The sequence below is a fragment of the Schistocerca piceifrons genome, chromosome 10 (genome assembly GCF_021461385.2).
Source record: "Schistocerca piceifrons isolate TAMUIC-IGC-003096 chromosome 10, iqSchPice1.1, whole genome shotgun sequence".
NCBI classification, from domain to species: domain Eukaryota; kingdom Metazoa; phylum Arthropoda; class Insecta; order Orthoptera; family Acrididae; genus Schistocerca; species Schistocerca piceifrons.
In genome coordinates this window covers 43,830,862-43,849,856 of record NC_060147.1, presented here as the reverse complement: position 1 = coordinate 43,849,856, position 18,995 = coordinate 43,830,862, and the positions used below count along the sequence as shown (strand labels likewise).

Here is an 18,995-nt window from a genome sequence, read left to right as displayed (position 1 = left end):
CATGTTATAAACCACTTTGTATGTCTAAATTCTTAGAAGTGTTGAATGAAACCTGGTCAATAATACCAAAAATTGTGACCGAGGGCTCATTTGTTTCATTTTCACGGTGATGTCTCGGCGGCAAAATTCGCCACATGTAAATCCTATGGAACCCTTCCGGGTCGCTATCGGGCGATTTCACTACGCACGAAAATCAGCGACCCGTTATTTACGCGAATTGCATCACCTGTGCGTAGACATCTAGTGCTAAGAACGTCCACAGACCTACCAACAAACTGTCGGATCCCTGATACGCAGAATCAATGAGATCAGAAGGACAAACAAGCTACACTACTGGCCATTAAAATTGCTACACTAATAAGAAATGCAGATGATAAACGGGTATTGATTGGACAAATATATTATACTAGAACTGACATGTGATTACATTTTCACGCAATTTGAGTGCATAGGTCCCGAGAAATCAGTAGCCAGAACAACCACCTATGGCCGTAATAACGGCCTTCATACGCCTGGACATTGAGTCAAACAGAGCTTGGATGGCGTGTACAAGTACAGCTGCCCGTGCAGCTCCAACACGATACCACAGTTCATCAAGAGTAGTGACTGCCGTATTGTGACGAGCCAGTTGCTCGGCCACCGTTGACCAGACGTTTTCAGTTGGTCAGACATCTGGAGAATGTGCTGGCCAGGGCAGCAGTCGAACATTTTCTGTATCCAGAAAGGCCTGTACAGGACCTGCAACATGCGGTCGTGCATTATCCTGCTGAAATGTAGACTTTCGCAGGGATCGAATGAAGGATAGAGCCACGGGTCGTAAGACATCTGAAATGTAACGTCCACTGTTCAAAGTGCCGTCACTGCGAACGAGAGGTGACCGACACGTGTAACCAATGGCACCCCATACCATCACGCCGGGTGATACGCCACTATGGCGATGACGAATACACGCTTCCAATGTGCGTTCACCGCGATGTCGGCAGACACGGATGCGACCATCATGATGCTGTAAAGAGAACGTGGATTCATCCGAAAAAATTACATTTTGCCATTCATGGACCCAGGTCCGTCGTTGAGTACACTATCGCAGGCGCTTCTGTCTGTGATGCAGCGTCAAGGGTAACCGCATCCACGGTCTCCGAGCTGATAATCCATGCTGCTGCAAACGTTGCCGAACTGTTCGTGCAGACGGTTGTTGTCTTGCAAACGTCCCCATCTGTTGTCTCAGGCATCGAGACGTGGTTGCACGATCCGTTACAGCCATGCGGATAAGATGCCTGTCATCTCGACTGCTAGTGATAGGAGGCCGTTGGGATCTAGCACGGCGTTCCGTATTACCCTCCTGAACCCAGCGATTCCATATTCTGCTAACAGTCATTGGATCTCGACCAACGCGATCAGCAATGTCGCGATACGATAAACCGCAATCGCGATAGGCTACCATCCGACCTTTTAAGTCGTAATCGTTATGATACGCATTTCTCCTCCTTACACGAGGCATCGCAACAACGTTTCACCAGGCAACGCCGGTCAACTGCTGTTTGTGTACGAGAAATCGATTGGAAACTTTCCTCCTGTCAGCACGTTGTAGGTGTCGCCACCGGCGCCAGCCTTGTGTGAATGCTCTGAAAAGCTAATCATTTCCATATCACAGCATCTGCTTCCTGTAGGTTAAGTTTCGCGTCTGTAGCACGTAAACTCCGTGGTGTAGCAATGGCCAGTGTGGTGTCACCGCCAGACACTACACTTGCTAGGCGGTAGCCTTTAAATCGGCCGCGGTCCGTTAGTATACGCCGGACCCGCGTGTCGCCACTGTCAGTGATTGCAGACCGAGCGCCACGACTCGGCAGGTCTAGAGAGACGTACTGGCACTCGCCCCAGTTGTACAGCCGACTTTGCAAGGAACGGTTCACTGACAACTACGCTCTCATTTGCCGAGACGATAGTTAGCATAGCCTTCAGCTACATTTGCTACGACCTAACAAGGCTCCGTATTCAATTGATATTGAGATTCTATCAATGTATCATCAAGAGCGATGTTCCACAAATGTGGATTAAAGTTAAGTATTCCAGAAGCTACGCACTTTTCTTTATAGCATTCATTACTTATCCTGTTTCAGACCTCACGCCAGCCTGCGTGAGTTTAGGCGCGTGCCTTTCGGCTTCCTCTCATTGTGTCTAGACTGTCTTGTCTAGACACAACAGCCAGTAGTGTATTAAGCAGGTGGTCGTAACGTTTTGCCACATCAGTGTATTACACCCATCACGATGATAGACTCTTCCCTGTTCAGATGTTACAACTAATTTGGCAGACGCAGTCGTGTTTTGCGCTATACCGTCTGCACATTTACGAATTTAGCGCCACGCCCAGTTTGTTAATGGCTGCGGCCCACGCCCAGCTGCTAATGGCCTCTCCATAATTGAGAGGCACGGCTGGTGTTCGTCACGGCTGAGGCGCTACGCGTGTAGAACCTGTTGTGTTCGGAGGAGGTGGACGTAAACGTGCTCAAGACGTTGCCGATGATTATCACGCCATCACCCGTTTGTGTGCAAAGAGCAATATGAGCTGACAGCTTACACTCGCTGTACTTCCCGTATTCGTAAGCAAAATAAATCACCGTTACAACACACTATTACCCCTCCATCTGGATGATGATAATGTTACGTTTGTGGGGCGCCCAAATGGGCAGGCATCAGGACCGTACAAATGGGTTCAAATGGTTCTGAGCACTATGGGACTTAACATCTGTGGTCATCAGTCCCCTAGAACTTAGAACTACTTAAACCTAACTAACCTAAGGACATCACACACACCCATGCTCGAGGCAGGATTCGAACCTGCGACCGTAGCAGTCGCGCGGTTCCGGACTGAGCACCTGAACCGCTAGACCACCGCGGCCGGCAGGACCGTACAATGTCCCAATTTTTTACACAGTCCAATCTAGCCACTGTCACAAATGATGATGATGAAATGATGGGGGCAACACGAACACCCATTTCCCGGGCAGAGAAAATCCCCAACCCGGCCGGGAATCGAACCCGGAACCCCGTGATCCAAGGGCATCAACGCTAGCCACTTGACCACGAGCTGCGGACCTACCATCTGGATCCATACCTTGCAAAGCCATGGAAGTGGATTGTAGACTATACTTACCATTCTGGAAACATCCCCCAGGCTGTGGCTAAGCCATTTCTCCGCAATATCCTTTGTTCCAGGAGTGCTGCTTCTGCAAGTTCCGCAGGAGAGCTTCTGTAAAGTTTGGAAGGTAGGAGACGAGGTACTGGCGGAAGTAAAGCTGTGAGGATGGGGCGTGAGTCGTCCTTGGATAGCTCAGATGGTGCCGGCACGGTAGCTCAGCGTGTTCGGTCAGAGAGCCGGTTGGCCTCTGTAATAAAAAAAAACTGAGTGGGAAGATCAACAAACGAACTTTAACGGATGTCATTCTGACGTCTGCAACAACCAAACACAACGATCACCAAGGAAAAAAAGAAAAAGATGGTAGAGCACTTGCCAGCGAAAGGCAAAGGTCCCGAGTTCGAGTCTCGGTCAGGCACACAGTTTTAATCTGCCAGTAAGTTTCATATCAGCTCACACTCCGCTGCAGAGTGAAAATCTCATTCTGGATACTTCAGATTTTTTAGAGTCATCAGTTTTCTGTCTGATTCCATGCTGCCTGCCAAAATGTCGTCCCCTGTATCAAACTGTTCGTCTGAGAGGAACACATGGAACAGAGCAACCATTACCCAAATATTTTTCAGCTTTTTGACTTCTCGACTTCACAACCATTTTTTTTGTAAATATGTGTATTAAGGGCGGACGTTCATAGAATTGACCGAAAATATCAATTTTCAGTTTTTTTTCCATTTGTTAGCAAAACTCATGGACAATAAGTTCCCACAGTTTCGATGATGAAATCGCATCCGAAGTGCCTGAAAAATAATTGAATGTGCGACGAGTCCCTCCTGCCACGCCCACTTTTTGAACCTACGCTTCAGTACTACCTCGGTGGACAACGATTCTCTGGATTACTTTCAAGCAAACTTGAACTACACTCCTGGAAATTGAAATAAGAACACAGTGAATTCATTGTCCCAGGAAGGGGAAACTTTATTGACACATTCCTGGGGTCAGATACATCACATGATCACACTGACAGAACCACAGGCACATAGACACAGGCAACAGAGGATGCACAATGTCGGCACTAGTACAGTGTATATCCACCTTTCGCAGCAATGCAGGCTGCTATTCTCCCATGGAGACGATCGTAGAGATGCTGGATGTAGTCCTGTGGAACGGCTTCCATGCCATTTCCACCTGGCGCCTCAGTTGGACCAGAGTTCGTGCTGGACGTGCAGACCGCGTGAGACGACGCTTCATCCAGTCCCAAACATGCTCAATGGGGGACAGATCCGGAGATCTTGCTGGCCAGGGTAGTTGACTTACACCTTCTAGAGCACGTTGGGTGGCACGGGATACATGCGGACGCGCATTGTCCTGTTGGAACAGCAAGTTCCCTTGCCGGTCTAGGAATGGTAGAACGATGGGTTCGATGACGGTTGGGATGTACCGTGCACTATTCAGTGTCCCCTCGACGATCACCGGTGGTGTACGGCCAGTGTAGGAGATCGCTCCCCACACCATGATGCCGGGTGTTGGCCCTGTGTGCCTCGGTCGTATGCAGTCCTGATTGTGGCGCTCACCTGCACGGCGCCAAACACGCATACGACCATCATTGGCACCAAGGCAGAAGCGACTCTCATCGCTGAAGACGACACGTCTCCATTCGTCCCTCCATTCACGCCTGTCGCGACACCACTGGAGGCGGGCTGCACGATGTTGGGGGGTGAGCGGAAGACGGCCTAACGGTGTGCGGGACCGTAGCCCAGCTTCATGGAGACGGTTGAGAATGGTCCTCGCCCATACCCCAGGAGCAACAGTGTCCCTAATTTGCTGGGAAGTGGCGGTGCGGTCCCCTACGGCACTGCGTAGGATCCTCCGGTCTTGGCGTGCATCCGTGCGTCGGTGCGGTCCGGTCCCAGGTCGACGGGCACGTGCACCTTCCGCCGACCACTGGCGACAACATCGATGTACTGTGGAGACCTCACGCCCCACGTGTTGAGCAATTCGGCGGTACGTCCACCCGGCCTCCCGCATGCCCACTATACGCCCTCGCTCAAAGTCCGTCAACTGCACATACGGTTCACGTCCACGCTGTCGCGGCATGCTACCAGTGTTAAAGACTGCGATGGAGCTCCGTATGCCACGGCAAACTGGCTGACACTGACGGCGGCGGTGCACAAATGCTGCGCAGCTAGCGCCATTCGACGGCCAACACCGCGGTTCCTGGTGTGTCCGCTGTGCCGTGCGTGTGATCATTGCTTGTACAGCCCTCTCGCAGTGTCCGGAGCAAGTATGGTGGGTCTGACACACCGGTGTCAATGTGTTCTTTTTTCCATTTCCAGGAGTGTAGATATATCTAGAAGGCTGTGATATATACTGTTTGGTTATAAATCGCCTGTGACTCTGTTCAGTATCTTAGAAATAGTAGCAAATCACAAAATGGAAACAGCACTGGTAGACACAACAGACTCACAAAGAAGATCATACAAGAGTTTTATGGCAAGGCTCTCGGAGAGAATCTGTCCAGTGGAAGTGACATGAAAAAGTGCTGTATGGGCTACGTATTTCCACATGGAGTCAACAGACGAACATCCCATTCATAACCTGTGTGACATTAGCTAGTGTAAATAGCTACAGCCTCAGAGGGATAGCAATCTCCACATTCATAACGAGAGTCTTCCAAATTGTGTCCTGGATGTTGTCAAGCTGGCTTAAAGGTTTCTGGCCGATCCTGAACTTCAAATGAAATGGATTCATGGCGAAACCCAGAATTCAAATGAGTCTCTGAATTCACTCACGTGGAAACGATGCCCTAAAATCACATTTTCATCTCATACAGTTGTAAGAATTGCAACGTATGGCGCAAAAGATAGCTCTGAACACTATGGGACTTTATTTCTGAGGTCATCAGTCCCCTAGAACTTAGAACTACCTAAACGTAACTAACCTAAGGACATCACACACATCCATGCCCGAGGCAGGATTCGAACCGGCGGCCGTAGCGGTCGCGCGGTTCCAGACGGTAGCGCCTAGAACCGCTCGGCCACCACGGCCGGCAACGTATGGCGCAGTTCTTGTATTTAATGATGACATCGTAGAGAGGACGTAGATGTTAGAGAGAACAGGCTTCAGGATAGCAAACTCCACTCGACGCATTCTGAGTAAAATAGATTCATAGCCCTTATCTACAGCTGTGAAGTCGGTTGAAGACCTGCTCTAGGAGTAAGGGCGAAAACAAGAAACCAGAAGAGAGCCCTTGAAGGGAAGGGGCACCCTGAGTACAAATCTGGGGACTTCTGAAGAAAAAATGTTACATTGAACTTGAAACTGTATTTCCTGAAAATTATGTTGTTTTAAAGTTATATAACTTTTTTTCGGAATGTGTAATTATGAAATTTTGCACACTTATTTTATACAAACGCAATGAATGTTGTCTCAAGAGTACATTTTGAAATTCTGAATGTAGGTCGAAATAGGGGGCAAAGAACTTGGAATTTTGCATGAATTTTATATTATGCTTACAGAATTAGAATTTAAAAAAATATTAAAATTTTGCTATTCGGTATCTTCAAAAATCTCATGAGAGGATGTTACTGTCCGCATAGAGATTACACAGAGAAAATTTTGTAGAAGTATCTTATATAGTTTCTGAGAAACAGGCACATAAATTATTTTTTTAAATAAAATTATTAAATTCTACAGGAGTCAAAAAAGGTTTTGCATCACCCCGGTTCCCATAAATCCTGAAGGTAAAGGGTTGACTGTGGATATTGTATCACAGACACAGTATCTTTGACTGTTCACAGATGTCACTAAACCCGCCCAAAGATGTAAACAACCATGCATGAGCAGCACCTATTAGACAGAGTGGGTCCGACAGCCGATCAGTTCCAGTCGTTCCAGAGCTACACGGCTCGTGTTGTCTGTAGTTCAAACATCTCTAGACGGACAATACCGAGGTTCGATCGCGCCCGCATTGTTACTTTGTGCCTGGAAGGGCTCTCAATAAAGGAAGTGTCCAGGCGTCTCGGAGTGAACCAAAGCGATGTAGTTCGGACATGGAGGAGATACGGAGAGACAGGAACTGTTGATGACATGCCTCGCTCAGGCCCCCCAAGGGCTACTACTGCAGTGTATGACCGCGACCTACCGATTATGGCTCGGAAGAACCCTGACAGCTACGTCACCATGTTGAATAATGCTTTTAGTCCAGCCATAGTGAGCCATGTTACGACTCAAACTGTGTGCAATGGGGTGCGTGATGAGCAACCGACGTCCATGGCGAGGTTCATCTTTGCAACCACGACACCGTGCAGCGGGGTACAGATGGGTTCAACAACATGCCGAATGGAGACCGGTCAGGATTGGCGTCAATTTCTCTTCACCGATGAGTGTCTCATTTGCCTTCAACCAGACAATCGTCGGAGACGTGCATGGAGGGAACCTGGTCAGGCTGATCGCCTTAGACACACTGTCCAGCGAGTGCAGCAAGGTGGAGGTTCCCTGCTGTTTTGGGGTGGCATTATGTGGGGTCGACGTACGCTGCTGGTGGTCATGGAAGGCGCCGTAACGGCTGTACGATACTTGAATGCCATCCTCCGACCGATGGTGCAACCATATGTGCAGCATATTGGCGAGGATTCGTCTTCATGTACGACAATTCGCGCCCTTATCATGCACATCTTGTGAATGACATCCTTCAGGATAACGACATCGCTCGACTAGAGTGGCCAGCATGTTCTCCAGACATGAACCCTATCGAACATGCTTGGGATTGATTGAAAAGGGCTGTTTATGGACGACGTGACCCACCAACCACTCTGAGGGATCTACGCCAAATCGCCGTTGAGGAGTGGGACAATCTGGACCAACAGTGCCTTGATGAACTTGTGAATAGTATGCTACGACGAATACAGGCATCAGCGCTAGAGGGCGTGCTACTGGGTGTTAGAGGTACGGATGTGTAGAGCAGTCTGGACCACCACCTCTGAAGGTCTCGCTGTATGGTGGTAGAACATGCAAATTGTGGTTTTCATGAGCAATAAAAAAGCGGAAATTTTCTTTACAGATTCCGAAACTCTCGGAACCGAGGTGATGCAAATCTTTTTTTGATGTGTGCGGATTCTCTAGCCTGCGTACCCAATTAAGGAATCTAATAGCCCGCAGCTCGTGGCCGTGCGGTAGCGTTCTCGCTTCTCACGCCCGGGTTCCCGGGTTCGATTCCCGGCGGGGTCAGGGATTTTCTCTGCCTCGCGATAGCTGGGTGTTGTGTGATGTCCTTAGGTTAGTTAGGTTTAAGTAGTTCCAAGTTCTAGGGGACTGATGACCATAGATGTTAAGTCCCATAGTCCTCAGAGCCATTTTGAACCATTTTTGAATCTAATATGTGACATTGTGACCCACATAATGGCAGTTTTGGTTTTTCCTGATAATGACATGCTCCCCACTGGTATTTCTGAACCGGTGACTACTTTAATTCCGAAGTATGTTGTCTAACATGAGGGCATCATCATTAAGACATAAAGTAGAGGTATACCTTTTTCGGAAATGTAATGTCTGTATTCTGGCGCTGTTTTCAGCTGTTTGCGAAACCAACATAGGAATGAAACTTCCTGGCAGATTAAAACTGTGTGCCGTACCGCTACAGAGTGAAAATCTCATTGTGGCAACATAGGTATGTTGGTTAACACTACAAGGCCATATCAGTCAATCGCCCAGATTGTCTCCACTGCTGTGGTCATCAGTCCAGAGACAGGTTTGATGCAGCTCTCCATGCTACTCTATCCTGTGCAAGCTTCTTCAACTCCGTACAACTACGGTAACCTACATCCTTGTGAATCTCAATTCATCTCTTGGTCTCCCTCTACGAATATTGCCTTCCACCCTTCCCTCCAATATTAAACTGGTGATCTCTTTATGGTTTAGAATGTGTCTTACCAACCGACCACTTCTTCCACTCAAGTTGTGCCACAAATTCTTCTTCTTCCCAGTTCTATTCAGTACCTCCTCATTACTTACGTACCCATCTAATCTCCAGCATTCTTCTGAAGCACTGCATTTCGAAAACTTCTATTCTCTTCTTGTGTAAACTATTTATCGTCCATGTTTCACTTCCATACATGCCTACACTCCATACAAATACTTTCAGAAACGACTTGCTGACACTTAAATTTATATTCGATGTTAACAAATTTCTCTTCTTCAGAAACGATTTCTGTGCCCTAGCTACTCAACATTTTATATCCTCTCTATTTCACCATCATCAGTTATTTTGCTCCCCAAAAAGCAATACTCATCTACTACTTTAAGTGTCTCATTTCCTAATCTGATTTCCCTCAGTATCTCGTTATTTATTTTGACTACATTCCATTACCCTCGTTTTGCTTCCATTTTACATCCTCCTTTCAAGACACTGTCCATTCCCTTCAACTGCTGTTCCAGGTGCTTTGCTGTCTCTGACAGAATTACAATATCGTCGGCAAACCTCAAACTTTTTATTTCTTCTCCTTGGATTTTAGTTCCTGCTTCAAATTTTTTGTGGTTTCCTTTACTATTTGCTCAACATACCCGTTGAATACCATCGGGGAAAGGCTACAACCCTGTCTCACTCCCTTCCCAACCACTGTCTCCCTTTCATGCCACTCGACTCTTATAACTGCCATCGGGTTCTTGTGCAAATTGTAAATAGCCTTTCGCTCCCCGTGTTTTACCCCTTCCACCTTCACAATTTGAAAGGCAATATACCACTCAACATTGTCAAAAGCTTTCTCTAGGTCTACAAATGCTAGAAATGTGGGTTTGCCCTACCTTAACCTATCTTCTAAAATAATTCGTAGGGTCAGTACTATCTCGCGTGTTCCAACATTTCTACGGAATCCAAACTGATCGTCCTCATTGTTGGCTTCCACAAGTTTTCCATTCGACTGTAAAGAATTCGTGTCAGTATTTCGCAGCTGTGACTTATTAAACTGATAGTTCGGTAGTTTTCACATCTGTCAAAACCATGCTTTCGTTGGGATTGGAATTACTACTACTGTAAATGCTGCTGCCCCTTTGCAGGACCCATATATTAGTCCGGCCTCTCAACAGATATACGGGGTGTATACGACCCGGGACAACCAGGTGATCCGGGAAAAAAACGGGAATTTTTTCTTCCGGTAGAAAACCGGGAAAAATCCCGGGATTGTTCTAGAATTTCGGGAATTTTTCATTGTTTTAGTTTACAGTTAAATTTTTGTAGCATTGACCGGTAAGAACCAATACTCTACTACTGCAGAATAATACTGCAGCAATAAAACTTGAAAGAGAGAAAAAAAAAAACGAAAATAAAACTAAGTTGCCAAAGAAATGCACCATATACAGCACAAAACACAGTGCTCGCACAAGCGTCTGCCAACAGCAAAATGTGTCGACGGCTTTAGGAAGACTATGCAATGCTTCATAACAGCAAATTGCCACCGATGAGAGTGACGTCGCAACTGCTTACAGTAGATTCGTATGAGCAGTTGCCAGCGAGCTCATGCGCATGCGCTTTTTTGCCAGAACCCTACACTGGTAAGGGCCAGTTGTAAAGTCCCCAGATAGCAGCCGCTAAAGTTCTATTGTGGAAGCAGCGCAGAAAACGTGTTGTTCGAACACGTGATAACGCGTAACCGGAGAAAAAACGCGGGATAACTAAAACGGTGATTGCGGCAGGGTTAGTCAAGTTAAACGGAGAATAAGTTTTAACCCTGGCAGGAATAGTCACAGAATTAGTGATGACAAGATTGATTGTTAGAACGAGGAAGGAGAAGAAACGGGGACATCACAAAAATTATGGAAGAATATAACGACTCCAAATTGATGTAAAAATTTCGTACTACTGCTTCAGAAGCTAGAGTGTATGAATGAAATGTGAAACTATTTCTTAACATGAAACGTTTTGCTTGTAGTAGGCCTAATAGGAATTTGATATTGGTACTTCGTGATTATATTCTGTCGTGTTATAAAAATGACCATTTGTGCCCAAACAGTGTCGCTTATTCGGTGTGTGTTACAATTGCTGCAATATTAGGCACACTTACTTCGTGACAAAATACACGTAATCAGATCGAGAAGCCACACCAGTCTTGGGTTCTATTCGTATTAATAGAGTTTTCAGTATTACACAACATTTGGTTTTTTCGTGTAGCAAAACGTTTGACGAACTTTGATGAGCTAATAGATTCTTACCCAAAAGGAAAGCACGTCATATAAAGCTGTACGAAGTCTAGTGAGAAAAAAAATGCAAGGACCTAAGGATTGAAGAAATGTGTACTGGCTTGCTTGTCTATTGTCTTTACTGCTTTTATGGTTCAGAATGGTTCAAATGGCTCTGAGCACTATGGGACTTAACATCTGAGGTCATCAGTCCCCTAGAACTTAGAACTACTTAAACCTAACTAACCTAAGGACATCACACACATCCATGCCCGAGGCAGGATTCGAACCTGCGACCGTAGCGGTCACGCGGTTCCAGACTGAAGCTCCTAGAACCGCAATGCCACACCGGCCGGCTACTGCTTTTATGTATTCTATATTCAATTTTATGTCACACAAAACATAACGTTATTAGCTAAGAGTGCAAATTTTCTGAAGAGTTACTGCTCTCCCGGTTACAAACAATCCCATCCAGTATTTGTTGTGAGTTTTTTTGAAACAGGGGCAGGTTCTCAGACCGGCCGATTGGGAGCAGGAGAGGCACCACAGGAAATTTTTAATTTCCCCTGTCCTGAATATAGTTTGATGGCACCAATTACAAAATGTTACATGTTTGAGTTCCACAGAACGAAATACAGTGACGTGCTATAGAATGCTGTGTGAAGAGGCGTGGGACTACACTTTGGCACATTTAAGACCAAACAATATGTCTTCCATTTCCTCAAACACGTATGTTTTATGTATCAGACTCTTCAGAAACATGTGCGCTACAAAATGGACATGTTTTGAAAAGTCGATTTTTTAAATTTTTGGTTTCCTACCTCAGACGCTCGAAGGTTGGGGGGGGGGGGGGGGGGTCGCCACTATCTAGTATTGCTCTGGTTCGGAAATATCGTAGATCCGGTGCAGATCTACAGAGTAGTCTTAAGTTGTAATGGGGAAGTGGGTAATCTCACGTGACCCATATTTACGTTTGGTGATTTTGCTGTTTGCTTTTCGTTTATTGCTCTTATGTCAAATGAAAACAAAACTGATTTCTGTGACCAGGAGCTATCCAGTGAATTACATAATTACGGTAGGCTAAAATATGTTATTAGTTTCAGATTTTATTTTATTTTCCCTTTCTGACAGTCAAGCATTAATCGCATTGCAGAACAATGAAGTTATTTCTGTCGATTTGCTAAAGAAATTTGGTTTTTACTTATCTTTTCCGCTAAACCAGCCAATTTATTACCAGTTTAAACTGTTCGCTGCATTTCAGGTGCATGTTTTCATCTTACAGAACGTATGGCATAATGCCATAATAAAGAACCAATCATGAGATAATACAATACTGGTACTCGAACAATATTTACATCCGAATCTGGAAATACGAATGTGCACTTTAAGCCGAATTATGCATTTTAGTATGGTTCTCGAAATACCCGTGCACTTAGAGTGTCCTCTAACGTCTTGTTTCTTTTATGACATTATGTTATCAGGCGCTCTCTGGCAAGTGCTGAAACCAACCTGTTTCTAACAGGTCGCTGGAAAATATTGCGAATGGTGGTTTGAAAAGCGTTACTTTCAAAGTAAATTTCCTTTTACGCAAGATGAACTACGTGCGAGAATGTACGCTGAATTTCATAAATCCCAGAGCTTTTGACTCTTCATTTAAAAATTAATTCTTTGAGTACGATTATTTTGAATAATTTGGAGCCCAGAAGTTCTAACATTTATGTCGTTCTTAAACATTTTACTGGCACATTTGTGTGATGTATCTTAAAGTGCAAGACACGCAAAAGGGACAACATTATATGTGAAAGCTTTTCTTTTCTTGTAGCAACACTACATATATTAATTTAAACCATTAACTTTCCCTATTTGTGTGTTCGCATTACCTAACAGTGATGTTGCTTTTGGCCGACTACATCACGTGTCCTATGTGCTGAATATCCGCTGTCGTCGGCTGGCGAGATCACGTGACGTGACCTGTGACAGGCTTACAAAAGCGCATCACAATCACGATTTCAATGCTTCGGTAAGTCACATGCGGTGTTCGGCTGAATTCGAATTTATAGTTTCGTAATATGGAAATAAGCAGTGTACATGTTGCTGCACGTCAGACATCTTCCCAAAACGCGTTTGGTTCCCTGAGTTTCGTTTTCTGAAGTGCCTGGAAATTCTACGTTCATGTATAAAACCATAATCATTCAAAAGACTGATAAGTTTTACTTAAACACAGAAAAAGTGTATTTTCACCTGGGTGGAAATGTACTTTTAACTGGAAATTCAGGGAAAAAAATTAGTTTTTTCCTCGTCCAAGTATACACTCTGATACACTTCCATTGTGCATGCACCTACGGTATGGCCACTTAAACCGTTGAGACATGCAATGCACCCCTCCCAGCCAAAGTGGTCTCTTTTATCCATAATATATTTGTCCAGTAGACGAATCCGCTCTGGGAAACACATCCAGTACTCATCTGGTAGCGGTTCATCCATCGTTTCCTTCTTTGTCAACTTCTACATCATCAGCTTTGTCTCCTTCATGCTTGCCTTCATATGACAGTACTTTTATGTCTCTGGGTTGATGAATAACTCTGCATTTTCAATTGTACGTTTCGGCGATTGTATTTTGCACAATAATGCACAGAACCCAAAGTAATTTAGAGAAAAAAACGAAAAAAATATACTTATTTATTTTCTCTATCCACCGAAAAGCTGCAGTGCTGAAAGTTTTTGGTAATTTATGCGCAGCTTTCCGCCCCGAAATCGAGTACGACACATACCAACTCGATTCCCATGAAAATGAGTTAGTCTGTTTGCTGCAACACTCGCTGTCTGTTCGAAACTGAGCTCTGCCTCTGATGACTTCAATGTCGACAAGGCGCTATGCATTGTTTTGTTTAAGTCACTGCATAAACCAGCAGTTTTATGCTGCTGAACATGACGCATAGTGATTTCCCAAGCACTATCTCTATGAAATCTAAATTATAATTTTATTCCATTGTTTATGACCACTAAATTGTTATTCAAGTTATTCAAATGTGAGAGACATACTTACTGCTGACTAGTGATATAGGATGCAAACTAAGTGATAGTACTTACTGGTCACACGTCTCCGCAGCAGTCATAGAATGCAACATGGCTGCCAGTGCTACCAACTGCAGAAGAGCCAACATGGCACCTCCTTTGGCAGCAGTCATCTCTGGTGTCTGGTCACTCTAGCATCTCTGAAACAGAAAATGACAGTGGTAGGTGAGACACGTTTCCCATGGAGATGAATAAATCTGTGGTATTGCAATTGTACGTTAGGAAGAAACTGCACACTCTGAGGATTTTGCTAGACTCAACATCAACTGTGGAAGCAGCAACAAATACAAACTCAGTACATGTTTTTGTTCATAATACTGATCATTACCATGAGAATGTACACAGAACAACGTAACAGAATGCCATCTTCCTTGTCTTATGTTAAGCCATTGATATGTATCTTCACTACTACAAAATATGGGGCTGCAAAACATAAGACAGCATATAGTATCAGATTGAAGACCTATTAGTAAAAGACATGAAAACTAAGATATGTGATCAGAGGCAAACGTCGAACTGGCTGTATCTCAGACATTCGTTATAGTATCTTTGCGAGTTATGTTTAAGGAAAATCAGTTTATATATATTGTCAGTAGACAGCTGCACCACTTTATGAGTAACATGTATGAGCAGGCATACAGTCGATACGGGTGAACAAAATGCCACTTTATGACTATCTGATATGTTACCTTTGTAATACGATACTGAGTATATTCTTATTTTTCTTTTCCTCTTTACTTTGCTATATTTAATAGCCACTCTTTGACAGTAACATTGTATTTTGACTTTCTGTTTCTTTTGGTTGTGTTGTGTCACATAAACGTTGTAAGTGGGAAACAATTGAGAGTCCCCTCAATGTGATCAATAGAACTGACAATAAAAATGTTAATTTACGATAATTTATTAATAATGCATTCAGATTATGAAATAATTTTGATATTTAAGAAACTCCATTCATTTGCTACTCGTTTTGTGTGTAGGCGTATCACAGTTTTAATTTAATTTTCGTAATATCAGTCTCACTTGATATACATGCATTTTATGATTAATGTTGTACAATTATTATTAAATTGAGCATAGAAATGATATGTTACAGTAATGCTGTAATATCAGTTTTCAATGATTAAAAATGTTTTTGTTATTTTGTTCCCAAATTTTGTGTTCAGTTATGAATATAATCACTCTACTATTTAGGTGATAAACCCTACAGATAGAAAATTATAACTAGATCGTTCATGAAGATGTAGGCCTTTCCTAAACGCCTGCTTTGCAAGTGGCTAACTGTACGAGAAAGGATGGATTGTTAAGGGAAGGTATACACATTGCTGAGCAGGTTGGGCACCCACTTTTATTTTACATTTTTTAAAATTAATTCTTCATTGCTGATGACTTATCACCTGTCTGCCATGAGTGAACTGAGTATCACAAGTAGTTTATTAGCAGGTTATTTGAATGTAAAGCTCATTACACGTGAGTGCAAGGTATTGTATACAGTAATCACCGTTTTTTCAGGATATTTTTGGTCATCAGTTGCAAATAAATGTTATTATGCTTTACTGGTTTTGACAAATTTATTTTTTCACCTTCAGAAACCTTCAAAATTAGCGATATTATAAATTCTTAGACCTTGGCTATACACTCATGTGGATTATAAAAAATTTGTTACAGAAAGTTACTGAGTTTATCAATATATTCTTCATAGAAGGATAATTCCATGGTATGTTCAGAAATTTACATATTCTATGTGATTATTTTAAAGACTGTTTGGAAATTTACAATAACTGAATCACATACGTGTATCTGTTGGGCTAGCGGCAAGAAACATATATAAAAACACCTATAAAACTGTAACTAAGGCATATAAATAAGTTATATATAATATAAATAAGTTATATATAATACATTTGAAAAAATACGACACATGATACTAACATATAAAAATCATCAGCTAATTTCCACATTTTATAAGAGATGATATACAATCAAAATAGGGTCTGTTTTTTTAATGCAAATTGATCATTCAACAAATCTTTTGAATTTAGGTCAGAATGTTCATAAATTTCAAAGTTTTCTAAAGGATTCATTTTGAAGCCTTTGTCAATTACTTGTACAATTTCCATAAAATTCTGTTTGTTGAGCAAGTGCTCACAAAAACAGGTGTTAAAGGTCTTCCCTATCTGTCCTAGATAGAAACGTTGTATTACGTTGTGTTGTATTTTATATACTCCAGATTTGAGAAATTCATCAATTCGAGGTTCTCATCGTGTATAGAAAGCAACTTTGTAGCATTATTGGTGGTAAAGGACACATTGATGTCATTTTTCAAAAATAAGTACGATATTAAATGCTAAACTAAGTAAGTATGTGTAATATACTTTTTATACTTCACATAAGTGTATATCCAAGGAGCAAATATTTATAATGTCGTTAATATTGTAGGCTTCTGAAGATGACAAATTAATTTGTCGAAACCAGTAAAGTATAATAAAATTTATCTGCAACTAACGACTAAAATTTGTACTGAAAAAATAATGCAGTAAATTACAGCCATGAATAAAGCACTACTCACTGTATTGCATATGTAACCTGGCTATATGAATACTAATGAAGGGTCAAAACCTGACAACACATCCAGGGCAGATGATAAAATGATAGAGGAACAAACCTACAGTCGATTTACAGCAAACAATCTAAGTCTCATCCTGATACAGACTAGAGCTATAATTATTTAAGCAAGCAAGTGACATGCTGGCACTAAAAATTTACACTAATTGTCAAAAATTAAACGGATTATTGTGTGAAAAAAACACTGAAGGCCTGCAGAGCAAAGTTAAACTGGAGTCGTCCGATCTATACTACTAAATGGATAACCTGGGGTGCGATCATGTGACCACAGTTACAGGATGCCTAACGACATCCAGTGCTGACTGAAGTTTCAACTTTCAGTATTTAATCTGACTGTAACTTAAAAATTTAAAATGCCATCATGATCTTCTCTTTAAGAGGTATACTCTTACGCTAAAGATTTACCACAATAAGTCAAGTATTGCAGTTAGAAACTGTGGATGTGTGTTGAGGCAGCGCATCTCATGGCGCGCAAATTGCCCAGACTGTTTTTCCAGTATTTGAGGATGAGAGCACTTAGCGACTTCCAACAATCTTCATTCTTAGTTTCAAATCTTCACGAGACCTTTTCTTCCTGACATCCCTCACAAAACAGGGAAACGAAACTACAGTAGTTCATCCCTAACTACATTTTCGCAGTTGATGGAACAAAACTTCATCACCAGTTAATTATACTACTGGCCATTAAAATTGCTACACCAGGAAGAAATGTGGATGATAAATGGGTATTCATTGGGCAAATATATTATACTAGAACTGACATGTGATTACATTTTCACGCAATTTGGGTGCATATATCCTGAGAAATCAGTACTCAGAACAACCACCTCTGGCCGTAATAACGGCCTTGATACGCCTGAGCATTGAGTCAAACTGAGCTTGGATGGCGTGTACAGGTACAGCTGCCCATGCAGCTTCAATGCGATACCACAGTTCATGAAGGATAGAGACTGGCGTATTGTGACGAGCCAGTCGCTCGGCCACCATTGACCATAAGGTTTCAGTTGGTGAGAGATCTGGAGAATGTGCTGGCTAGTACAGCAGTCAAACATTTTCTGTTTCCAGAAAGGCCCGCACAGGACCTGCAACATGGGGTCGTGCATTATCCTGCTGAAATGCAGGGTTTCGCAGGGATCGAATGAAGGGTAGAGCCACGGGTCGTAGCACATCTAAAATGTAACGTCCACTGTACAAAGTGCCGTCAATACGAACAAGAGGTGACCAAGATGTGTAACCAATGGCACCCCATACCATCACGCCGGTTGATACGCTTCCAATGTGCGTTCACCGCGATGTCGCCAAACGCGGATGCGACCATCATGATGCTGTAAACAGTTCCTGGATTCATCCGAAAAAATTACGTTTTGCCATTCGTGCACCCAGGTTCATCGTTGAGTACACCATCGCAAGCGCTACTGTCTGTGATGCAGCGTCAAGAGTAGCCGCAGCCATGGTCTCCGAGCTGATACACCATGTTGCTGCAAACGTCGTCGAACTGTTCGTGCAGATGGTTGTTGTCTTGCAAACGTCCCCATCTGTTGACTCAGGGATCGAGATGTGGCTGCACGATCCGTTACAGCCGTGCGGGTAAGATGCCTGTCATCTCGACTGCTAGTGATACTGTAAGTAGGCTGTTTATGTTTTCTTATTGGTAACGCCACGTAGCGCTCTATATGAAAAATCACTGGCTGTGATGTGTGCAGTCTGTGGCTAGTTTGCATTGTTGTCTGCCATTGTAGTGTTGGGCAGCTGGATGTGAACAGCGCGTAGCGTTGCGCAGTTGGAGGTGAGCCGCCGGCAGTGGTGGACGTGGGGAGAGAGATGGCGGAGTTTTGAAATTTGTAAGACTGTCATGAACTGCTATATATATCATGACTATTAAGGTAAATACAGTGTTTGTTCACTATTAAAATCTTTCATTTGCTCACTATGCCTATCAGTAGTTAGTGCCTTCAGTAGTTAGAATCTTTTATTTAGCTGGCAGTAGTGACGC

General features: G+C 43.3%; 1 protein-coding gene across 1 annotated transcript in view; it reads right to left on the bottom strand.

Annotated features, from left to right (window-relative positions):
* Positions 1 to 18,995, bottom strand: part of LOC124718676 (C3 and PZP-like alpha-2-macroglobulin domain-containing protein 8) — an 852,528-nt gene that overhangs the window by 668,417 nt on the left and 165,116 nt on the right. The window contains exon 2 of the mRNA XM_047244301.1: positions 14,393 to 14,517. Coding sequence (XP_047100257.1) covers positions 14,393 to 14,490 — 98 coding nt within the window. The 5' untranslated portion in view covers positions 14,491 to 14,517. The remainder of the gene's footprint in view (positions 1 to 14,392; positions 14,518 to 18,995) is intronic.